The sequence below is a fragment of the Macrosteles quadrilineatus genome, unplaced genomic scaffold, assembly GCF_028750875.1.
Source record: "Macrosteles quadrilineatus isolate MER2022 unplaced genomic scaffold, UCM_ALF_1.0 Scaffold_1__1_contigs__length_201487025, whole genome shotgun sequence".
Taxonomy (NCBI): domain Eukaryota; kingdom Metazoa; phylum Arthropoda; class Insecta; order Hemiptera; family Cicadellidae; genus Macrosteles; species Macrosteles quadrilineatus.
The window spans coordinates 50333219-50359902 of record NW_026542594.1 but is presented as its reverse complement, the minus strand read 5'-3'; the positions used below and the strand labels follow the sequence as shown (position 1 = coordinate 50359902).

The 26684-nt window shown below is 35.5% G+C and overlaps 1 protein-coding gene across 1 annotated transcript in view; it reads right to left on the bottom strand.

The window, feature by feature from the left end:
• The window catches only part of LOC128983003 (host cell factor 1-like), a 112585-nt gene that overhangs the window by 53517 nt on the left and 32384 nt on the right, over positions 1-26684 (bottom strand). The window contains exons 4-6 of the mRNA XM_054402121.1: positions 25973-26128; positions 19362-19505; positions 1382-1734 (exon numbers count right to left, since the gene is read on the bottom strand). Coding sequence (XP_054258096.1) covers positions 1382-1734; positions 19362-19505; positions 25973-26128 — 653 coding nt within the window. The remainder of the gene's footprint in view (positions 1-1381; positions 1735-19361; positions 19506-25972; positions 26129-26684) is intronic.

Genomic DNA, 26684 nt, shown 5'->3' with positions numbered 1-26684 from the left:
ATTATTTAGGAGGGCCTATATAAACTGAGTAACAAACAATGAGGTTATAATAGCAGCAAAGTTACTATCATCATTCTAGTTCATAAGATTTTGATTGCTTAAAGCATACAACTCAATAAATAAATATATGGGAAACAAAAAACATTGAAACCTGAATAGCCAACAATATAAGACAAAGATACAGAAAATGCAATGACATAATTTGAAACCAAGCAGGCCTACATAGTGATAAAACATTAATGCAAACAACGAAACAACAATGCTTGTGGTTTTGTCAATTGAAAGATAAAATGTCCATAAAAAAGGGGTTAACTTACAAAATAAAGACTGTAGATTATTTACATGTTTAATATGAAACCATAAACAGTTTTATGGCACTAGGCACTGGCCACGGCAAATTGAATCTTCAAGCCGAAAGTACAAGTAAGAAGTGAAATTTAACAGCCATTATAAAGCTATTATTTTCACGATAAAATAGGTTTGGGATCTAATAATAATTACCCTAGTAATAAAAAAAAGTTGTAATGGAATAAAAGTGATGCAACTTTTATGAGCTAGCTGCTGAGTCAACAGTTCTTGGAAGTACTTGACTTGACACTTGATTGTCGTGATAAAATATTAATGGGTTTGAGATTGTTAATGGGATTTTTATTGCATAATTACTCTAGTAATAAGTTATGAAAATGCAAACAAACATCTGATAAACCTTTTATGTGCTCCTAACCAACTAGCGATCAATAAAATTATGGCCCATTAAAAATTTAAGGACATTGTCTGGCATTTAAGGACAATTCCCGTACATTTCATTGCCAGTAAAAATTTAAGTACAATTCCCGGTTTTCCCGGTTGGTAGACACCCTGATTATGTGCCGTCATGTGGGTTGCATCAACTGTCCTCGGGACCCATATGAAGGCGCTCAAGTACATAATACAAGGGGAGTCAACCCCTTGAGGCAGCGGAAATGTTTGCAGTCCGGTCTTTTCCCTAACTCCACCCTTCTCCCGCCTACACTGCCCGCGCTAGGCCAAGTGCCAGCTTAGGTGTCACGAGCTGTACTATCACTGTACCATCACTAGTTTTAATTTCTAATGTATTTTGTTCAGTAGTCAATAACTGCAGAAATGCGTAATGTAAGCCAAGGGGAGATTTGAATGGTTGTTGTTTTTGGTCAGTTACATTACAAAGCTTTATATTGCAAGTATGGTACCTTATTTAACTTATTGTAAGTACGACAGCCATTTCTCTAGGGGTGCAATTTTTTATGTCATGTTTCGTTTACAATACAATAGATATTTGACTTCATAGAACAAAGTAACAACAAATTAATAAGAAGATTAATTGAAAACTCCCGCGTAGAGTTACCAAATTAATACACTTTACCTCGGTTTTCAAGGTCTTGAGCTCGTCCACAGGCTTGTTTGCTTGTTCAATGGGTGTAGGCAGGCTGGGAGTGTGAGGCGTAGCAGTCGGTGTAGCAACAGCTGTTGGTGGAGGGGGCTCAACAGAGCTGGGCTCTTCTTTCTTGACAGGAGCAGAGGAGTCAAACTCAGAAACATAGTCGTCAATGAGAGACGGGGTGTGTAGCATTGTATCCTTGGGAGGGTCGGTAGGGATGGCTGCCTCAACAACAGGCTGCTCAGGGACAGGGGGTGGGTCTTCTGTAGCAGCTGCCGTAGGCTCATCTTGGGCAGCCTCCTCCGGCACTGCTACCAGGTCTTCTTCCTCAATGTGGTCTAAGACACATCAGATTAAAATTAGAATCTTTTATGAACTCAATAAAAACTATTTAATATTACATATCACACCTATCGACGAATACAGTCCTCAAAACAAACAGTGTCAACAAAATTTAAGACTATCCTATATTTTGAAATACAGTAAACTTCCTCTAATCTGGCATTCGCAGGACTTGACACATGTTCATATATTCATATTCAAACATCTTTATTCATCATAAGTCATGTACATTGGTGGTACAGTGAATAGTGTCAGAATACTTAAAATAAAAATACTATATCTATGTATGGGAGGTGGAAAATTCCTCAAAAGAATATAATGCTAAATTTGTTAAATAATCTTTTAGAATTTTCTTGAATTTAGATAGGTTTGTTTCTTTTTTTATCAATTCAGGGACAAATTTTAGAAACTCGTTACCAGCGTATGAGGTTTTTTTTTTCAAACATGCAGGATGATGAAATATTCCGGATTACAGGATGAATATCGGGAATATTGTGGATTAAGCAAAAAATTACATGGAGTTGTGTAGGCATATTTACTCTTAAAACAGCTAAACTACTCTTAAAATCCTTTATTTGTTACTACACACCAAACTTAATACAATATAGATAACAATGACATTAAAACATCACTTATTCTTTTTCTGTGTTCTTCTATTCTTTATTGGGGTTGTCTTCACCACACATTCAACAAGTTGTCATGGTTACTTATCACCCAACCAGGGCCCTGTTTCGTAAAAATACTAGTGTTGTAAGAATATATTACTTACGTCAATCAGCTCATCAGTACATGTACTGAGGTGAAACTCACGACTCAATGAGCTGATTGACGTAAGTAATATATTCTTACAATAATATCCACAGCTCAGGGGCTTAACAATGAATTAAAAAAAAAAAAAAAAAAAAAAAAATACTAGTCTAGTATTACTAGTGGTTTTACTTGTGTAGACAGCAAGTGTGTTTCATAAAGTTTTACTCTTGTAAATTACACTGATAAATACTTGCCATTTTCTAACAAACTCTCTACACCCGTATTATTTGTAGTACACTAGTATTTTTTAAAAGAGTGATATTTCATTACTTACATCATTGTAAAAATGAATTATTAAGCTTTTTTGCCAGTGCAAATTGGCTCACGTTAGATAAAAAATAGTTTTGCGAGTGCTAAATATGATAATTATTAGAAATAAATTACAAGCAATAAATGTACGACGTAGTACAAAATGAGTGAAATTGAATTTTATAATGTACGTATGTACAATCTCCCTATTAGAATAATTATAATTATAAGTTATCAATTTGTGTGAAATTTTAGTATAATTTTACATGAGTTAAATGTCATGGTTATATCAACTATTTAGCTATAATAACAGAGAAAAGATTAAGTTTCGAGAGAAACCAAATTAAAACCGCATACCGTATTGTATACAAAAATCTTCAAAAATGTATCCAACATTGCAACATTAATCAGATTATTTTACACCCAAGGCTCTCGGTTTTATTTAAGGACATTTTGATAGGAAATAATAGTAAGACAATTTTAAAGAGGAGTTGCATTGTGTTTTTTTTAGGTGCTAATTATTTGCTTCCCTAAATAGCTAAAAAACAATACTTAAACTGTCTAACCGTTTCCAAGCATTAAACAGCCTTGATCAAGAAGACTCAGAGGTAAATATAATTGACAAGGTTTGGAAGAACATCAAAGAGACCCTGCAAGACTGTGCAAAAGAAGTTTGTGGGAAAAGGGAAAGGAAAACAAAAAACCATGGTTTGACGAAGAATGTGAAGCTAATGTCTTAACCCTCCGAGTGTCACTCGTCGAAAAATCGACGCGCGACTCGACGCGCGAACATCGTTTACGGCGAAGGCTCTATGACTGACTGAATCGGATTGAACTGGATCGAGTTAGGTATCGTTCTTCTCGTTATATTCTAAGCTTTCTCCAGAGGTCTGTCTCAGCGCTGTATGTTCTCCGAGCCGATCGTAATTGTAGCAGACAGCTGACGTGCGTATTTGTAAATAGCTAGGTTACCCTCGGACCGATGACTGATGTGTTTTATTACGTTTATCATTGTTTTAGTGTTAAAAATCAAAAGTAGTGATATACATACGTGGTGCATTATAAGAAGATTTAAGTGATTTTGAAGGGCTGGTTGATGATCCTGAAGAAGTAGGTAGTGATATTGATGTAAATTATCAGCCAGATTCCTAGCTATGGTTAGGCTATGCATTCTTAGCTAAACGCTATGTACTGAAATCTGTTTTTTGCCCATAACTTATTTATTTGCAAATCTACTTCCTTATATTATTATATATTTGTAATCCTCATAAAATTTAGAACAAAGTGGCTATTTTCAAATATTTTTAGGCCTATAATTTATCCAATTTCATTGAGCGCGAACTTATTTTTTTTTTGAAAATTTTCCAAAATATTTTTTTTACCTAAAAATTTTTTTTGAAACAAATGTTCCTTATGTTTTATGTATAATATTGAAGCCCATGATTTTCCAAACAAAATGGTATATAGAACAGTAGAATTAACATTGTTTTAAGCTTCTCAGATCGGTTTTAATAAAACCTTGCAAATGCGCCAAAAATAGGCGGACATTAAGGCCTAAACTATGGACACTCGGAGGGTTAAGCCCCGTGTACACGTAGCAAGTTTACTAGCAGCTAGTATTCGCAGCTAGCACTAGCTGGGCATACTAGCCCGAAAATTCCCATCTACACGTGGCTAGTTATTAGCGCTTATTATTAGCGCTAGTCATGTAGAAGTGAAGTGTTCATTGGTCGCAATAGTCATTTCAGTTTAGCACAAAATGTCTTCTGTTCCTTTTAATTTTTAAGAATTGGTGTACAAGAGTTGTGTTAACATGAACTTAATCTGTGTGGGTTCGAAAGTGGATTATGAGGCGAGAATTTCTTGGTGCGTCCAATACTCTTTTAAGAGAACTGGCGTTGGGAGACCAGAGTACTTTAAGTTTTTGAGAATGAATGCTTTAAAGTTTGAAGAACTGTTGGAACTAATCACTCCACTGATTAAGAAAAATGATACTGTGATCACTGGCGTATGGCGAGTGGCAATTAGCACTAGCAGAAGTGCAAATGCTCCGCTAGGGCCGCGCTAGTTCGCTAGCGCTAGTGGTCACGTGACCACCCCCACCACTTATTAGCGCTAGTAATATCAAACATGTTCAAAACGACTAGCAGCGAGTAAAATGCTAGCGCGCTAGTAAATTTTTACGCTAGTAGACCGTTTACACAAAGCGAATTTACTAGCGCTAATCAACTAGCTGCTAGTACTAGCCTCGTGTACACGGGGCTTTACAAAGGAAAAAAGCAAAAGAAGTCTGGCTCAATAAGAAACAAGACAGAGATAGAGAAAACTATACAAAAATCTCAAGAGAGACAGTAAAAGTGCTTCGGAGGAAAAAAAGAGAATGGGTAAACCAAATCTTAGAGAAAGCTGAACAGGACAGGACAGCAAACAACAGTAGAGACTTCTACCGATCAATAAGATTTTTTAGGAAGGGATACAGTCCAATGCCATATGGCATAAAAAAACAAATCAGGACAACTGGTGGTGCAGAGCAAAGAAGGACTACAAGTATGGCAGGAACATTTCAAAGATCTTTTGAATGTAAGACAGTCAGAACAAGATGAAGAAGAGGAGGAAGCGTACCAGAATGTAGATCCAATGGTACCATACCCAACAATTCAAGAAGTAGAAACCTCAATCAAGGAATTAAAAAACAATAAAGCCCCAGGGGAGGACTCTATTCCATCGGAAGTAATCAAAGCAGGAGGCACAGAACTGGCAAGGGAGATTCATAAACTGATCATTGATATTTCTTGGGACAACGAATTGATTCCAAATGAGTGGAAGGAAGCAGTTATCACTCCCATTCACAAGAAAGGAGACAAAAATGAATGCACCAATTACATAGAAATTTCCCTCCTCAACTGCACCTACAAAGCACTATCAAAGATTTTACAAAAAAGACTAGATGAATATACATCAAATATCATAGGAGACCATGAAGCCGGCTTTACAAGAGGAAGATCAACCACGGACCAAATTTTTATACTGAAAGAGGCAATTGCCAAATATTATGAATTCAACAAGTCCTTTCTCTGCCTTTTCATTGACTTCTCCAAAGCGTACGACTCGGTCACTAGGAGAAAACTCTGGAAAATAATGGAAAAGTATGGAATACCTAAAAAGTTAATAAATCTATCAAAGTCAACTGTATCAGGATCTAAATGCAAGGTTAAAGTCAATGGAGAATTCTCAGAGGATTTTGATATAAATACTGGTGTGAGACAAGGAGATAGTTTGTCCCCATTGCTATTCAACCTAGCTCTGGAAGACTCTCTACAAGAATTACAAAAGCTAGAAGCTAGAATTACTATGGGAACCAACATAAATATCCTGGCATTTGCAGATGATGTGGCACTTGTAGCCAAAAACGAAGAAGAACTAAAAGTTATGGTCTCAAAACTTATAAACCACACTAAAAAGTTGCCTTAAATATCAATGAAGACAAAACCAAGATAATGGAATGTGGAAGAGCTACCCAATTAAATAAAGAAAATCATGTAGAAATAGAAGGACACAAATTTTATAAAGTAAACAATTTCTCTTACCTAGGAGTAATGTTGACGAATAATGATGAAGAAGACTCTGAAATTTAGCAAAGATTAAATGCAGCACATAAAAGTTTATCGGCACGCCACAAATTGTTGAGTTCTCGCCTAATCTCACAGAAAACTAAAATCCGTATATACAAAACTATAATAAGACCAGTATTACTATATGGCTCAGAGAATTGGGTGATAAGCAAGAGAACCGAGAAACGACTTATAGTGTTCGAAAACAAGATTTTAAGGAAAATCTTTGGACCAACCTTTGAAAATGGAGAATGGAGAGTTAAGCACAACAGGGAGTTGAGAGGGTTGTACAGGGACCCAGATATTGTGGCTGAGGTGAGAAGTAGGAGATTGAGATGGGCGGGCCATGTGTTAAGAAAGGAAGAGGGCTCCTAGTGGCTCTTACTAGTGGGCTTAGTGGGCTCTTAGTGAGAAACGCTCTAAACAACTGTAACAATCCGATTGTGGGCCACCATTGGAGGTTGGACTGATCACCCAACCAATTACTTTCAACATTGTATTTTAGAAAAGCGCTCATACAATGGCCATAATAACCCTCGGTTGATTGTAAGAATATTCAACGCCAAGAAGTCATGGAAAAAAAATAATGTTTGAGGCTAACAGACGGCCTAGGTTCCAATTGGATTCGGATGGAGTGAGTGGCTGGTGCAGTGAACGCCCGGCTAGAATTAGGTCCTTTCCATTTTTGATTATCGAAGATAGAACATCTGAAAGAAAGCCCTCGCTTGATGTTAAGGATTGAAAGCACCAAATTGCTGATTTTAGAGGTAAGGCAGAGGAATAATTCGTCTTTTTAACATATTTTCCTCATTTCATTTTATGATTCAAAATTTTGATTTAAAGGAAAACTAAATTAAAAGTTAAAACTTTGTCGTCACATTCCATTCATGTCTGGTTCTGAACAAGTTTGTAGAAAATGTAACTTTGAGAGATATTTCTTTGATTCAAGTGATATTTCAATGTGGAATAAGTAGAATACTAACTAAGCCATGTTTTCCAATAGGCTAATTAATTGTAAAATGGTTCTGTTTTGTTTAAAATGCGTAAGATAGGCCTCTGGTCTTGGACCTTTTTCATGTCAAAGTTTGCAAGGTGTGACGCACATATTTCCAAGTTTTACTTTTGGGAATAATTACGATAATTTCAAGGATACTAATAGCCTAGATTTGTTGACTGCCTCTCAATTCATCAATAGTAGATTTTTAGATATTATAATTTTGCTAACTTGAATTTTATGCCTAGGCCTAGCCTATTCAACTGAAAAAAACCTAAGTGTTCTCATAAAGCCCTATTTCTTAGGCTCAAGGTTAGTAAGTAATATCATAGATAAAACATACTCCCATGTTGCCATTTTACTTGATTAATTATTGTAGCCTATTTTGCAAGTTAATCTCACAAGAGAGTTAGGCCTAAGCTGAATTGAGTCAAGCCCATTTCAGAAAGTCAAAAGGCGCTGAAAATATTTTGTAAATAAACCGAGACAGATTTTTTTTTATCGAAGCGAAAGCGCAACTTGCTCTAATTTTGAATTTTGTGTATTCGAAGGTTCTCTTGTGTAATAGGTAAATGTCCGTAAAATTTTAAATAATTTTATTATGTCTCCTGCAAATTTCATGTTTAGCTTTATATTATGAAATAAACCCTTAATATGGTTTGTATTCTAATCTTATCTTAAACAATAATAATTTGAGGACAGAGGTTTTAAAGCATGAACTTCTTCATTTAATGGTACATAAGTTAAATGATTAATATAGGGTTACAAAAAATTGTTCAGGGGTGGGGATTCGTGCTGGCCGAATCAAAAGATTTCCAATTTAAATTTTCAATGAGTATGGTAAATTATAAATTTAATAATCTTTCAAAAACAATAAATTAAATAGGAAGGATTTTGATTTTAATTAATGGAGGTAAATAGGGTCCAAATGGATGCTTGAGGAGTCTATAAGTTAGTCTGAGTTAATAAATGGAATGTTCTCACCAATCTTCTGTAATAATAATTTTCTTCTTAGTTTAAAGGCTTAAATTCTTCTTTCTTCGGTTAACTTAATTTGGATATTTTGCCAATACTTTACTTTATATTTTCATAATTTATTTCACAACAAACTAATATAGTTTCTATGTGCTCTTCTTGAATAGCTCAACTGCACTCTCCTTTTCATTGTTGTAAATCATATCAAGTTATGGGGTTCACATAAATAAAAACATGGTTGAATTTTATTAATAATCTTGAACCCAGATGGATGGTGTTCTGATTGGAGGATTTGTTTTTGAATAATAATTTTTGAATAAGCCAATGAATAAATTTTTGATTTTAAATTATATATATGTTGAGACAATATGGTTTTAATAATATTAAAAATGGACATGGATAAATATTGAAAATATAACAAGATTGAGTTTGAAAATAAAATAAGGACTATAATTATAAACATTGAATTTTGAGTCATTACAATATCCCCTCAGAAAATATGTAATTAAATTTTTAATGACATATTTTCGCTAAATGACGAAAAATGTATTTAGCATTATACAGCAAATAACAAATATTGAGATGAAATTGAGTTGAAACAAAAATCTAACAAACTTTAAGGTTTAACTAGAACAAATTTCAGTTGGAATGAACATAACAATAAAATAATTCTAAAACAGCAAAATGATTACTATCCCCTCCTATCTTCTACAAACATTAAAAAACATAACATTAATTTAAGTGGTTAAAACAATTTTTTTTATTTTTTACATAATAAATGAATGGAGTGATGAACAAATGTTGAAATATGAAATGAACATGAGACATATAAGAGATGTATGATTCTTATAGGTACCATGGAGTACATTAAATGAATAGTTGTTTGTGATTGCTTGATGATAACCTCTTATAACTAAATACATTAAATTTGTGATTATGACTATAGTTTAACTATTGGGACAGAGGTAACTGGGAAATTGGCTTGTTAACTCACTGCTTGTGTGGGTATGATTTAAAATTCTTCCTTTTTACCACAATGTTTACTGGGTTAAGCGCACATTACAGTTTATCTTCTATCTTCGGTTATAGTGTGTAGATTGGTTCAATGTATTTCTTCATGGAGGATATATATGATAGGGTCCATATAATTTATCATTGTAGAGATCACTTATGTGGTATGTTGATGGTCCAAGTATTGGGGAAATCGGTTTGAAGGTCTTCATGTAATTGTGGGTCTGTGGTTCTTTCTTGGGTAAGTGATATTCTTTGTACATTGTAAAATAGTTTTCTTCATTGTTATAGTAGTTATCATATGGCCTTTGGCAATTGCCTATATCTATTTGACATACTTGTCCCATTTTAATACTCATATCACATTTTAGATTAATATCAGTATCATTAATTGTTAAGCTTAATTTATTTTCATTAGAATCTATCTTTAGTCGGAGTTCTGTTAATGTGTCCATACCAAATATCACAGGTTTAATTAAATTAGGTATGATAAGAAATTGAAGCCAGATGGTCTGATGTTCAATGGTTACAGGGGCATAAATGATTCTTGCAACACGTTTTGATTTTTCACCAGTAGCTGTAGTTATTGTCGTATTAGACAAAGGAAGTTCTTCAAATGGTTGAATTATTTTTTGATTCTCTTTGAAACATTGTTCGGAAATACATGTTATTGTAGAACCAGTATCGATTAATGCTTTTGTTGGGAGATTATTGATTCTAATATCTATTTCAGGGCATTTAACTGGTTTGGATACAGGAAATTTATTATTTTCGGTGGGTTCATTTAATAAAAAATCTTGATCACACATTATATTATTTATCGAAAAATTGTTGGGGTTATTTAAAGAATTATTTTCGAGGATATTTGCTGTTGATATCGCTGTAGTTGTTATGATGTTGGTAGTTGATGGTCCTCGGCTTACATCTACAGCGACGGGTCGTTTCCCTGGCTGGTGTATGAGGGGTTGAAATTTGTTGGAGATCTTTGTTGTGTTGCTGTGTCATGTGGACTGTCTTGACTTATCATGGCACATACTTGTTTTTGCTCATTTGTAGGATATGGTTTGCTGTTATTGTAATAGTATTGATTAGGCCTTTGGTGGTATCGGTTTTGATCAGTGAGCGTATTGGTATAAGGATGCTGTCTGTGGTTTTGATTGTAGTTTTTGCGAGGATCATGTCTGAAACGGTTGTATGGCTGATATTGGTGTTCTCTAGGTTCTTGATGTTCTTGGTGTGGTGTCCGTATAGCATAAGATGATGTTTTTGGTTGATAGGCTCGATGGTTAATATCAGAGCTATATGGTGGAGTCTTGTTACGATGTGTAGGACTATTTGGTCGGTGATCCATATTATGGTAGTTCGCAGGTTTGCTCCTTTTGGGTCCATCTCGGATATCTTCTTTTTGCAGAAGTCTTTCGAATGCTCGAATTGTTGTCACGTTCTGTACTTGAATGCTATCTTGGATGAGTTGATCAAATCGTTCGCTTAACAGGATCACTATTTCCTCTTCAGTCATTTGTGGTGTAATAGACTGTAGCAATAGGACTCTCTCAGTAAAATATTCAGTTCTGTTGAGCGTTCCATTAGGTTTGTAATGTTCGGCTTCAATCTTGCTACGTACTCCTCTTTGTACTTCACGGCTCCAGTATTTCATGGTGAATTCTTCGGAGAATCTTTCCCAACTGTTAATGTCTGCCTTAACCAGTTGAAGCCATCTGGACGCTGGTCCTTCAAAACTGACGTCGAGCAGATCTTTCAGAATTTCAACAGGGTCGTTATTAGGATTTCTTTCTATCCTTTTAGTGTAGAACCGTTTAAGTTTTTGTAGATATTCATTTGGATTTATAGTTCTTCCATTGAATTTAGGGATTTGTCTTTCCATTGGGTCAGATCCCGAACATATGATTTGAATAGGATTGTCGTTCCGGATTGGTGAATGATGTTTCAGTTTTAGTGACTGTACTTCACTTTCACATTTGTTTAGAGTTTCAGTAATAGTTTTAATTTCGTTTTGTTGTTCTTGGATAAGATTATTTTGTATGTGTAATTTAGGAACAATTTCATTGTGGATGGATTGTGCATAATATTTAGCAATATTTTCACTGTCGGTTTTTGTTTGTAGCACTAATGCTTTCATATTTTGTTCTAACTTTTGTTCTTGTTGTTCCAAGTTATTAGTTACAAATGTCTGGATATTTATTTTTGATTCGTCAATTTGATTTGTGATTTGAAATTGAAATTCTTTGTTCTCTTGATTTTGGGACTGTTGGTTAGCTTTTAGGACATTTAATTCCTGGCGAAATTCACTTTGTGTTGTTCTAATGTCATTTATTTGTTCTGTTAGAATTTTTTGACATGATTTTATCTCACGGTTTAGCTCTATTCAGGTCTGATCTAATTTTTGGTTTAGTTGTGTGTTGGTTTGATCAAGTTTAGTGTTAAACTGTTCTAGAAAATTAAATATTTTGTTCAAATCCGGTTGTTCAGTAGTTTGCGTAGCTTTAGCTTCAGGTGGTTGAGAAGTTGCGTGTGTGAACGTTGGTATTACGTCATTGGGACGGTTTTCAATGGTCGGAGACTCGGTCTCTAACAGCTGGAAACTTGCTTCGGGCGTCTTCGTTAACCCTCGGATGATTCCGTGTGTCGATGTGGTTCTAATATCAGCTGACTGTGAATGTGTGCTTTGATTGGCTGCGGGTCTTTGGTGTACTTCAATAATCTCGGCCCGGTCCGTTGATTCTGATTGGTCGCTCTCGTTCTGGTTCAAATCTTCGACACTGGGTCCACTGGGATTGAAACGTTCCGAACCCGAACCGGTGTTAGATTCATCTTGGCCTTCTACATAGGTTAGGTTTTCCATTTCTTCTGTTGACAGATTTGACGATTCGTCTGATTCGTGTTGTTGAAATAATAATGCAGGATAACGTCTCGGTTGTCTCAAATTATAGTGATTATCGTTATCGTTGTTAGCCATTTTGTTTACGACGGTGTAAGGGAACAGGGATATTATAGGACAAGTTGGGTATCGTTATAACAATAATGAGCTAGGCCTACGCTTTACGACATGAAATAAATCTGTTTTACCTTATAGTAGCCTATTTATTTTTAGAATTACAAGTCGTTTAGTTAGTATCTAATATTGGTGGGACATAAGTTGTGAGAAATCGGGATTCTTAATCCTACCTACCTTCTTAAGAGTAGGCCTAACATACGTAAGTATTAGCCTATTGGTATTTATTAGCCTATTTTAGATTGTCTCAACATACGATTATGAAATCTTTTGATTAAAGCCTATTACGTTGGGCGCCATTGAAATAAACCCTTAATATGGTTTGTATTCTAATCTTATCTTAAACAATAATAATTTGAGGACCGAGGTTTTAAAGCATGAACTTCTTCATTTAATGGTACATAAGTTAAATGATTAATATAGGGTTACAAAAAATTGTTCAGGGGTGGGGATTCGTGCTGGCCGAATCAAAAGATTTCCAATTTAAATTTTCAATGAGTATGGTAAATTATAAATTTAATAATCTTTCAAAAACAATAAATTAAATAGGAAGGATTTTGATTTTAATTAATGGAGGTAAATAGGGTCCAAATGGATGCTTGAGGAGTCTATAAGTTAGTCTGAGTTAATAAATGGAATGTTCTCACCAATCTTCTGTAATAATAATTTTCTTCTTAGTTTAAAGGCTTAAATTCTTCTTTCTTCGGTTAACTTAATTTGGATATTTTGCCAATACTTTACTTTATAGTTTATATTTTCATAATTTATTTCACAACAAACTAATATAGTTTCTATGTGCTCTTCTTGAATAGCTCAACTGCACTCTCCTTTTCATTGTTGTAAATCATATCAAGTTATGGGGTTCACATAAATAAAAACATGGTTGAATTTTATTAATAATCTTGAACCCAGATGGATGGTGTTCTGATTGGAGGATTTGTTTTTGAATAATAATTTTTGAATAAGCCAATGAATAAATTTTTGATTTTAAATTATATATATGTTGAGACAATATGGTTTTAATAATATTAAAAATGGACATGGATAAATATTGAAAATATAACAAGATTGAGTTTGAAAATAAAATAAGGACTATAATTATAAACATTGAATTTTGAGTCATTACAATTACCTTATGTATTTTGCTGTTTGTAATTCACAATAGGCCTAAACCCCTCCCCCCACAGTGTAAATATTGTGTACCGTATACACCATACTATTATGTTTTGGGGTTTATATAGGGCTGGTACTCTGGTATTCTACTGCCGTGCAGTGCTGACGTGCCTTGAGAATTTCGCCTGTGTACTGCCCGAGAGACTGGTGGAGTGCGCTTGTACGTGGAGAGCAGCCTATTCCAGACACAGCTAGACTTAGGCCTACCATGGTCTAAGCGGACTTGTGGATCCCCCCCCCCCTTGAGTCTGAGGGACTTCGCTTCAAACCGATAAGTGATAACTTTTTGTAACTTGCCATTAGAGTAACCTCACTCTTGGAAGAAACCCCAGTTAATCGGTTGCTGGACAGCCTTTCAAACAGTGGACAGTGCGACTGACCCAGAACTAATTCACTTTTGGATTTTACGGGATTCCGGATTGTGGGGCCAATTCATCTGGTTGGAGGGAGGGGGAAAATTTGTAATTTAAGTTAGGTTAGGCCTATGTTTTATGTTCCTAATATTCATGTTCCTTTATGTATTTGATATTTCACCGGGTGGCCACCGTCAGCGTATTTGTATAGATAATTAAGTTGTTTAGATATATTACTTGTCTCAAAAAGGGTCCATTTATTTAGATTAATAACTTGTTTACATTGTCTGATTTTTGCCAAAGTGCCTTAACCATTGAGATTTTGTATAGATTTGTATTGTATCTTTGTTGTCAACGTCATTATTCTGATTTAGAGTACCAACATTTGTTTGCTATTAACTCTTGTACCTTGTTTGAACTTTCAAAAGTGCCTTAAACACAATCATTGATTAAAGTTAATTGTTTTCCTTCAGAAATATCATTCTTTTTATTGATCTCCTTAAACTTGTCTAGGTTAGTGGACAATCAAACAACAGTTGCAAGTGTGGCTTAGGCCAATTCTTTTCAGTACAATTAAACAGATTTTACCTAATTTGAAAGGTATTAACCTTGATTGGTTGGATAATTTCCTTTTGGTATCTTATTATCTTAGTCTTAAGTCAGTTGGTACATATTTATTTGAATAATATTGGGTACTGTATATTTGCATATTTGTTTGAGATTGATCAGGTAGACTTACTAAATACATTAGGGTATTGATGTTACGGCATCAGACATGAAAATTGGGTTAGGTAAAGTTTAACTAGACTCTGCCTTACTACCATAGCAACCACCAGAAGAGTTTTTCTCTCCGTTGTAAACTCTTATGAGAGATCTCCAAACGGAGTGGCGCCCCCTAAACCGAGCTAGTACCAATAGACCCGGTTGCTATAGAAGTAAAAAGGTTAAAAGGAAGATATTTGTGAGTGAACCCGGCCCACCTCCCTGAGCAAAGCCCGGCACAGCAGTTTGTGAGGCTGCACAAAAACCTGAGGGTAGGAGACCTCCTGGAAAGCCCAAGCTGAGGTGGAGAGATCAAGTGAGAAGAGATCTGAGAAGAATGGGAAGAAGGGAGGATGAAGCAGTGGATCGTGCAGTCTGGAGGCAGTGTGTACCAATACCCACGGCAGTAAGTAAGTAAATAGCTAAAACCCTGTGATGTACTAACAGTTTTGTAGGTCTATATCTGATTTTTGTGTGTTGGGCTGAACTGCTTATCATAAAAACATTATTTTTTACCCATTTTGGTATCCTGAATTTCTTCTTCAAAGTAATAAAAAAAATAGATAGTGTCATTTAAGTGGAAAAACATGTAAAAGTTTAATTAATGGAATAAAAAGATAGTAAGTGGTGCGGATTTGAACCAGGGACCCACCACATGAGAAGCGAAAACTCTACCTCTGAGCTACGCCCTGCCATTGCATCTTGGCCATGTTTTACTATACTTGAAAACCTTATTCCCCATTGCTTGTAACAGTGTTGCAATTATTTGTTACATCAATAAACGTTTAGGCTTATTATTCATGGTTTGTAAACTCAAAATTAGAACATCACCAAACGGGTTTTAACCCAAATATTCTTATACATTCGAATATTTGAAAACATAGGTTAAGGTACTTGAAAATGTTCCTAACAAAATGTCCTTAGGCGATTTAATTACATTCATAATTTGAGCCTTCTTTTCTTTATTTTATACGTCAGAATAAAAAAAGACTATAAAAATCACAGCGAATGCGGCAGCAACAGATCAACTTCCAACCAACTGTTAAGCGCCGCAACTAGGCCTACAACCGGCTACTACAATGACCGTGTTTGTTTGCGGCAACGCTGGCGGCGGGCTCATTGATGAGCATAATAGCGGTTTGATAAATAATATGTGATTGTTTTACTTATATTTCTATATAGTTATGGATTAAAAGAAGACACTGCGTTTCTACAGCCATTTACTTTTAGTATCAAATGAAAAAAATTAAAACCCTTTATTAAGCGCCAGAAAACCCGTGATTGAGGTTAGAAATTAGTGTTGAGAGTTCACTTGTAAAGTTGGTTAAGTGACTAGTAAAATACAGTAGTATTTACTAACGGTATAAAAACGTTTAAGAAACAGAAATTAGTAGGACAGGTAAATAAGGGACTAGTATTTACTAGACTAGTATTTTCATGAAACAGGGCCCAGAGGCTACTAAAGTTGCCATGGTAACGAATCAACTAATCATAGCCTATTAAAGTTGTCATGGTTACTAATTACTCAATCACAAGGTCTACTGTTGCAACAAAGCCCAGTAGTAGACAATGTGAAAGGATTATTACACATACAGTATTGTCAGTGCAAGCGGATAGCTCGACCTTAAAGCTATCGATCAATATTTCTCTATTATGCTTCCATTTTGTTTGTGTCAAATGAACTGCCATGTTTCAAAATCATAATGTGGGAGAGCCTACAGCCACTGCATACAAATAATAGACAGAAATAGTTGAATACACAATACACTATGCATTTCAACACATTAGACTAAAGAAACACAATTTATAAAATTGTCTGTGTATTTTTCTTGAATAATAAGGTTAGCAAACAATTTTAGAAGCACCTACTAATCACGGTTGATCCGCCCCCGTTTAATCGAAGTTCTACTGTATTATCCTTCAAAATGTTTTCCTGAAGGTCGTGCCAGATTATCAAGAGTGACAGATTGTAGGATGCCGGATCAGAGGTAGTTTACTGTACTTTATATTTAGAACAAATGTATGATTTAATCATTACTGGAGGTGTCGTATTGAGTCTAAAATGAAAATGACACAGAGTTTAAAAAAATTTAATACCAGAACTACAGCCCGCCCTCGCTAGTCCGACGCTTTGAAATCCGACGTACTCGGTAATCCGACGCGCCGTCAGGCGCCGCTACGGGAGCAAAAATAAGCATGCAGTGACATGAAACACTGTGACTCACGTCTCGTTGCCGACGGAGCCCTTTCGTTCAGTGTTCAGTTGACTTTCGAGACGTGCAGTTCACTTTTCCGTTGCAGTCGTACCTTTGTTAGTAAGTGCAAGTGTTCGTGTACAGTACAGTACAGTAGTTGTGTGAAATGGCTAGTACAAGTGGTGTTAAATGGAAACACAAAACTTTAACAATATCGGAGAAGTGGGAGATTATTAAAAGAATAGATAGCGGTGAAACGCCGACTGCAGTAGCGAAATGTTATGACATCGGACGGCCTGTGATCTATGATGTAATGAAGAAGAGAGAAAAAATTGAAGGGTTTATGAAGTCTGTTGAAGACGACGCTTTAAACAGGAAAACACTGAGAACAAGCGAGTTTCCTGAGGTGGAAGAAGCACTGTTCATTTGGTTTAAACAACAACGCACACTGAATGCTCCTATTTCCGGAGACATACTTAAACAAAAAGCGCAATATTTCTACACAGAAATAACAAAGAAGGATGATTTTCGAGCTAGTCATGGATGGTTCGAAAACTTCAAAAAACGCCATGGTATACGGTTTATGAAGATGAGTGGTGAAAAGGTATCTGCTGACAAGTCTGAGATTGATGCGTTCATTGAAATGTTGGACAAAAAAATTACTGAGCTTGGTTTAGTTCCCGAGCAACTGTACAACGCCGATGAAACCGGGTTGAATTGGCGACAGCTCCCGGCAGAAACATTTGTAAGTGATGAGGAAAAAAAAGTGTCTGGAAGGAAATTGCAAAAAGAACGATTCACGCTTATGGTGTGTGCTAATGCATCAGGCACTCATGCTTTAAAACTGCTTGTTGTAGGAAAATCAAAAAACCCTCGAGCATTCAAAAATGTCAAGGTTGAATCTCTGCCAGTAACTTACAAGTCACAAAGTCGCGCTTGGGTCACAAAAGAAGTTTTTCATGACTGGTACACTAACAGCTTCGTTCCACAAGTTAGGGCTGAATTAAAGAAGAACAAGTTACCAATGAAAGATCTTCTTTTACTGGATAATGCGCCAGGACATCCTGATGCTGATGAATTGAAAATCAAAACTGCTGATGGCTACATTGAAGCTATGTACCTACCAAAAAATACCACAGCTTTAATCCAGCCCATGGATCAAAATGTGATAAAAACTCTCAAAGCTCACTACAAAAAGCGCATTCTTATGGATGTTGTCAGTCAACCTGATGCTGATATTGCAGCGATTTTGAAAGCTTTCAACATTAAGGACGCCATTTTGAATGTTGCATATGCTTGGCAACAAGTAAAAAGCACAACTTTGATCAAATCTTGGAAAAATGTATGGCCTAACAATCCATGTCTTACAACATGTAATCCTACATCCAGCAGCGGCCCAGAACCCGTTTTGGAGGCTACATTGGAACTTTGTAACGAAGTGCAACTTGCCCCCGCATCAGTTGAAGAGCTTAGGACATGGATCATGGAGGACAACCTTGATGCTGACGTGACAGACGCAGATATAATCCAAGAAGTTACAGCAGCTGATGACGACGTGATCGAGGACGCAGCGCCAGAAAAAACCTTCACCGTCAGCTGTGATGACGCTGTATCGGCTGCTAATACTTTGTTACGTTGGTGCCAAGAGAGAGATGTGGACATGACAAAAGTTTTAGTTTTAAAAGGATTGCAAGAAGCAGCAATGATGGACTGTGTACAAAAAAAGAAGCAGAAGTCAATCACAGACTTTTTTAACAACTAAATACCGTGCTGAAACACGTATGTATTAATTTTACAGGGGCCTACTTTTTTAATGAATTGTGTACTGTAGGCCTACTTTTATGCGTATTTTTTGGGATGTACAGTACTGTTTGTAAATACTGTAAAATAAGTTTAGCTACATAAATTAAAATTGTGTTTACTTTATTCTGTGTTTTTAATTCTTCCCAAGAATTTAATAGTGATTAATATATTGTTTAAAATGATAGTTATATCTTTTTGGCAATCAAATGCATTACAGAATAGCCATTTTCGATAATCCGACGTTTTTGAAAATCCGACACTGCGTCAGTCCCGTACCTGTCGGACTAGCGAGGGCGGGCTGTACAAGGTTCACAATAATACATTTGCTAAGGTAATATCAGGAATGGTCAGCTGGGTGGAGATAACACATGTGTATTTGGCCTATGTCGAAGGGACTAGTAGAGTGAGAAAATGCAGGAAACCAGTACTTACTTGCCAAACAAATCTTGACTATCAATAAACAAGAACGTTAGAATCACAATTTCACAGTAAAATTGCAGGAGATTAATTATTAAGGTAACTATTTGTTAAAAAACACAAGAGAATAAAAAGGCAAATTATTAAAATAGTTAATTGTTGATGGGACAAAAATCTATTGAAAACAAAATCAAACCTATATAGATCTAGGTCTAGAGCCTGTCAACTGATTAATAAGAATTGGTTGTGATTGTTACCTTGAGAGTGCGGTTCTTGCTGAGAATCAGTTGTATCTTGGTCCTGCTCCATCGCCTCAGTCTCATCTACAGCTTGTGACGTCTGTCCATCCGCCTCTTCCATCACGGACTCCTGGCTCTCTTCATCTGGAGCTACCGGTATCTCTAGTTTAAATAGTAAAAGAGAAAATTTAATAACCGGATGGTGTGTGAACACAATAACTAACACAGTTATGATTGGAAAAATATGGAGTTATGGTTAAAAATCATTATGAGATGTGATGAAACTTTTACAAACCATTGACATTCCAATTAAACACCTAGATACATCATGGACATAGGTTTATTGTCTACAAACCAAAATTTATTAATAATGGATTCCTGTTACCTTTTTTATGTTAACCTCTGGATTACTTTGAATATATGTGTTGATTCCACTACTTTTAGCCTACTAATAAAAGTCCACATTTTGTATAAGAAAATAGAAAGTAGGTTTTTATTAAATCACAATCTGTAAGTAAACATAAAAAATTCGACAAGTAAACAAACTAATAATTTGAACAAATGTTAGAAATAAAATGTAAATAAAACATATGTTAAAACCTCTTCCTCTATTTACTGTGCTACGGCACTTTACGAGGAATCAGCTGATCAACATGTCTTTAATTATTCGCCCATCTTCCAGCTGAACTACGTACATTACATGTCCTTGCTTTTTAGTTAACTATATAGCTTAAGTACCACTTGGACAATCCATTGACATATTCCTTTATAGTGGGGTTGTATAGTTGCATATAGTGACAGAATATTTCAGTTCTGGCGGGGAGGCTGCAACTTTAGGTGGTTATAGTATACAAGTTCCTGAACCTAAAACCGCCCAGACCCCAATTTGTAAGGACCTCGGTCATCCGTAGTGACGTCATCAAGATGGCGGCTGTAAAAGGATGCTGGGTCGCCATGAATTGGTTATAACACTCAAATGTCTGAACCGATTTTAATGAAATTTGGCATACAAGTACTTGAATACATTATCTCGGCACAGGTTGTCAATAGTCGAGTTTGATCAAGTCGTTTCAAAATGGCGGCCATTAATAACTAAAATAATAAAAATGTTTCAGTGTTTTGTGTTGAGATCTGCAGCAACCTATTCATTTTCCTTGCAATCACAGGTTGTGATATCGTCTTTGCATTTAATGGAATACACAAAATACCCTCACCACAGCAAACCTACAGATTAAGTGAGTTTCCATTTCCCTGATTTGATTTTCAATTAAATCAGGTCTAATAACATTTGGTTTCATGAGTACCTAGGTTTGCTGCTAGAGGGAGAGTAATAAAGTGAGTTTTTATTGATATATTTTAATAGCTTAGTTTAAAATAAATAAATTAGCCATGTTTCATTAAAATATAATCATAAACAAGCCAACTACAACAGTTTATGTACTCTCCATAATAATAACATGGGAATTTTAAATTTACAATGTTTTGAATTTTCTTCTTAACCAATAACCTTATAAAAACACTTCAATGCACTAGTTATTTGTTTGATTAAGCTCTTTAAAAAAGTTTAGAGAGAAATTAGGGAATTTCATGTTTTGAGGGTCAAACATAATAAAACCCAACTTTTACACCTTAAATCCTCCCAAAAACGCCGTCCCCATGGTCCGACCACGCTGGTTCACAAACTTGTTTGAAGAAACGTAGGTTTACTCGTCTTTACAAAATTTTATTAACATCGGATCATTTTTGCTAACGGACACACACATATACAGTGTGTTCAATAAAGGTAGGGACAAAATTTACGAATTGATTCATTGGATTAAAATAAGAAGGAAATAAGGAATACATTTTTTTTACAAAATTGCTTCATTACCAGATATCCACCATTTTGTATGTTTTTCATTAACATTTTATCCTTTAATAATTTTGACTGAACAATAGAATTGTGGTCAGCAATGGCGGCAAAATGCTTAATATCTCCCATGGTCGTATGGTCATTATCATCGTCTTCTGCGGTCACAGAAATGTTATCATCGGCATCTGCAATTGTGGCAAAGTACTGGACATTTTCCGCAGTTTGTAAACTGAATCGTCGTCTCCTCTTAAACTCTCTTAAAATTCTGGACATTTCCTACGGTCGTGTACATATGACCATCATTTCCCGCTATTACAGAAATATTATCAACGTCATCCGCAATTGCGTGAATTTTTCGATTGTGCGACCTTCACAGACGCATTTTATAATTGCGATTGTAAAAGTTAGGCTCAAGCTTGGTTTTCCAACTACGTGCTTGATATCTGAACCTAGTAGGCCAAGCTAAGCTCGATTTGAAAATCACGTTGTGCGCAAACTTTTAGAAAATACTCAAATTCACACTCAAAGTTCAAATTCTTTATCTATACTATTATATAAAAATCGAATGGTGTCTGTCTGTGTGTGTGTGTGTGTTAATAATAGGTGCAAAAACTACTGAACCAACTGGGCTTAAATTTTACAAAAACTTGTTTAATTGAAACAGCTGATAAGATTCATTAATTCCATTTAAATATGAGTACTCATAAGGTTAACATGGGAAACTCTAGAGCCACTGGGGCGGAGCCCGAGAGTCCGATCAGAATAAAAACATCTTAGTTTTCCTATTTAATGCCTAAAGAATCAGTGTACCAAATTTCAGCCTCCTAGGTAAATGGGAAGTGGGAGAATTAGTGATGAGTGAGTGAGTGAGTGAGTGAGTCAGTCATTGAGGGCTTTGCCTTTTATATATTTAGATAGATAGCTTTCAGTTCACATTTACTTTATTTGATAAATTTTGCCACACCACTGATTAAATTAAACCAAGGAAAATATCATAAAACTAAGCAGTACACAGTGTTCTTTTGTTTCCAAAATCAATGAAATATCTGTTGCTATGTTTACTTAATGGTAAGTGTGAAAATGTAAAGGCAATGGACGATGGAGCTGATTAAAAGAACTGGTTTGTATATTAAATTGTTTGTTGATATTTTTGTAGAGTAGAATCAGAGATACATTGAAACATATACTGTATTTGCTGTTACATTTTTTAGTCCTTGATGCTTTGATAATCATATTAGTTTTGTCTGCTGTCTTTAATGCTAAATTATTTGTTTGACATTTTGTTTAGTACCTATAGATATAGTTTCTTTAATATTTCAAAAGACTGTATTGATAAGGCACAGCAATATTTCTAAAGTTTATAACAGCTGACTAAGTTTTGCTAATGATTTATTGTGAGTGAAGAAACTGAAAATGGAAGGATTTGTGATTTAATATAAAGAATAGTGAAATAAAAAAAATGTACATTTAAATTTAATAATTAGTAGTGTAACTTCAAAAATGAAATATAACCCTAGCGCCGGTAAACGCCGGATATACGGCGCGAACGGCCGCGGCCGAAATGGCAACGCCGGATATACGGCACCAATGCAGGCGTCAAATGTTTATGAATTTTTTTGGCCGAAAATCCGTTAAAAACACCTCAAAACTCATATCGAACGAAAATTCAGGAGTTATAGTACTTATTTACAATACTTTTAAAATGTTTATACCTCTTTGGACTGATTTGAACTGTATGTAAAAGATCGCAATCGCTTGTTATTGTTTTCGTTGTCTGCCGCTGCCGCTATAAACAGTAAACAGTGTCGATTGGCAACGTTTGGATGTGATTTTGTTTATTTTTATGTGTTTATTAGTGTTATTATTTGTAGTAAGTATTTAAATAAGGTGAATTAACATGTTAGTGGGTAATATCATAGACTAAGCAACACAAGTAGACTCCTCATCCCATTGTAAATTTTGAAGCTTGTTTTTTGCGTCTAGTTCATGTACGTCCACACTAATCGCTAACGTAGACAACATTTTGTTTCTATTTTTTTAGGGTTATTTTCATGATTTGTGCTTTACTATTTGGTTATATAACTAGGAGACCAGTTATTGTTTATGATTATATCGTTTTATTAGGTTAAACGAGGTTTTAAATGACTGCAATAACAAGAAACAAATTGTAAACAAAACATAACCTCTATAGTTGGACGTACAGAACTAACAATAAAATTGGCTTCAGCTGTTCCATTAGGATGACTAATCTACTAAGGGAGTATGTTTTATCTATGGTAATATGCACTATTTTTGAATATGGAAAAGAACTTAAGAGATCGTTCAAGTGAATTGCGTGAACTGATTGAAGGGCCTATGTCCAGCATTGATGATGATGATGACAGTAGTTCTGATTTAGAAGTTGACAATGATACTTATGACAGTAGTGGTAGTTTAACTGATTTTTCATCAGGAAGTGAAGATGATTACATTCCTGACACTGATGATATTAATCAGTGGAGGAGTGAACATGACACTGACTTTGGCCCCCCACCAAACAACATTGCTGCTAGGCGGGGGTACGATCAGCATAATAATAGGGCTATCAAACAAAATACACAAAATAAGCTATATAAACTATACATTTTTGGAATCAGCACAAAATATACTACAACTTTACAATTTACCTTATGATGATAAGTCTTACATGCACTTAGCTACACGACGGAATATAAAAACATTTTATAAAAAAATTAATAACGCCTAAAATTCGGAAAAACTAAAACAAAAATTATTGTGATAACCATGTAAACCACCTATATTATTTTTCTTTGTCTTATTCTAAACAAAATGATATATAATAATCCATATTTATGTTGCTATTTCTAATTTTTATGATGGTTTAAAAATGATATTACATAATCAATAATATCCCTATGCCAGTACAGCGTTACACTAGTGCCAGCTCTAGGGTTAAAATGTCAATAATAAATAAAAAGATAACTAAGGGAGATGAAATGGTGGTATCCACTACTTACCAGATTGAGAAGTCATAACTTAAATGTTTCTAAAGGCCATAAAAGTTGAATTTTGTTTCTAAAAGCGTTGGCGGATGTGTAACTATTATATGCAACAGATGTAAAGATTAAAGTGTTTCTATTTTGTGTCCTCTTCCTGTTGCAAAGCACGGGTACAACAGCTAGTTGACTTATAAAACTAATATGAAATATTTTTCACAAACAACCTCATTTTAATCGGGAGGAATCAGCTGAAGGCATGGTAATTTCAAACACCCCCGCCACAGCAAACTGCGGGAAAAAGTCGGGAATTTCATTTTAGAAATCTGGTAGACTGAAGAAGTGCTGCTTTTTACGATTATTGGTTACGGAGACAATTTAAAAAATTTAAAATTCCTATGTTATTCATATGGAGAATAAAACTTGTTTTTTATCACAATATTTGTAGACGCTTTCTGTAATTGCTCTAAGATTGCATTAAAACAATTTATGATTTTTAGTGTTGTACGAGGGGGTACCCAAAAGTTCCCGGAATAGCTCTGCCGTGGGCGGAGCTTGCGTAGTACAAATTCTCGCTGCTTGGCTCATGTAGCGCTGCTTATAGCCAGTTCAGTGCCGCCTGTTGTGTTGACCTGACGTGTTCTGTCCCCGTGCAGTGCTGTTTTGTGATTTTGTCGTTTTTTACAATGGCAGGCAAGTTAGTTAAAAAGTTAGTTTAAAATGGAACAGCGTGCAGCTGTGAAATTTTGTTTTCTACTTGGCAGAAACGCCGCTGAAACAGTTGAAATGTTGAAGACAGCCTACAAAGACGACGCTATGGGGAAAACCCAAGTGTACGAGTGGTTTTCTCGGTTTAAAATTGGTGACATGTGAATTCAGGACAAACCTCGTTCTGGACGACTATCGACTTCACGAACAGACGAAAATCTTGTGCAAGTGAAAGAAATTGTGCTTGCAGACCGACGACAGACTATCGAGCAAATATCAGAGGCTAGTGGGCTATCATGGAGCTCAATTCAACGGATTTTAACAAAAGATTTAAACATGAAAAGGGTTGCCGCCAAGTTTGTGCCTCGTGCTCTCACTGACTTTCAAAAGGAACGTCGAATTGAAGCCTGTCTTGATTTGAAACAGCAACTTGAACCCGATCCAGATTTTTTGTCCAAAATAATTACAGGTGACGAATCTTGGTGCTATGGGTACGACCCTGAAACCAAACAACAATCCAGCCAATGGAAGACGGCATCATCACCCAGACCAAAAAAATTCCATCAAGTCAGATCGAGTGTCAAAACAATGCTCATTTGTTTTTTTGATGTGAAGGGGATTGTCCATTCAGAATTTGTTCCACCAGGCCAGACAATAAATCAAGTGTTTTATCTTGAAGTCTTAAGAAGACTACGGAACAGCATCTGTCGCAAAAGACCTGATTTGTGGCAAACAGGGGACTGGTTTTTTCACCACGACAACGTGCCTGCGCACACGGCAATCTCTGTCGCCCAGTTTTTGGACAAAAATGGCATGGTTACGCTACCACACGCACCCTACTCACCAGATCTGGCTCCGTGCGACTTCTTTTTATTCCCACGGATGAAAAGGGGCATGAAAGGTTTCCGATTCAAACAGTGGAAACAACGATGGGATAAGTGTATAAAGTGCAATGGAGAGTACTTTGAAGGTGATAAGGTTGTTTCGTAAAAAAAAATAAATATATGTATATTTTAAACAAAATTCCGGTTATTTTTGGGCACCCCCTCGTATTTCTTGCTTCTGCCACCTACCTGGTTGTTGTGGAGCTGTCTCCTCCCCAGGTTCTGTCACCTCCCCAGGTTCTGTCACCTCCGTCTCCCCCTGTTTTTGTTCCTTCTCCTGCTGCTGCTGCTCGGGCTCAGCCTGATGCTCCATTGCCAGATCCACATCTGACAACTCACTAATCTCTGCACAGTTTACATTAACTATTCGTTAATCCAACTATTCTTCAATGAACAATTTTGATTTTAATTAGTCTACTGCCACACAAGACCTCCAAAACAATTAAAACAAATAAAATAGTCCTACTATCCCTATCTAATTAGGAATTAACCATGATCAGAGCTGGGAGAGGAAGGGTTGAAATATGTAGATTTAATGCCTGCTTGAAAATAATGAGAAGAGGAGCACTAAAGAGTATAGCAATAAAGACATCTTAGCAATGGCTCAGGGCTCATTGGCTGAAATAGCTTTGGATGAAAGAAAGAAAGAGGTATTAGGAAATGATTTTTGTACCAATAGAGTCTAACATATCCTGTTAGAATTCAGCTATCACAAGAGTTTTAATCAACTCAAAAAAGATAAACAAAAATGTACAGTAGCTGATTTTTACCAGATATTTTTTAATTTTGAACTAGGCCTACAATGTCATTATAAAGAAAATGGACGTCTTTTCAAAATTTTAATTGAACTGTTTGAATAATTTTTTTTTCATTTTAAATGGTGCTGACAACCTTTTTACCA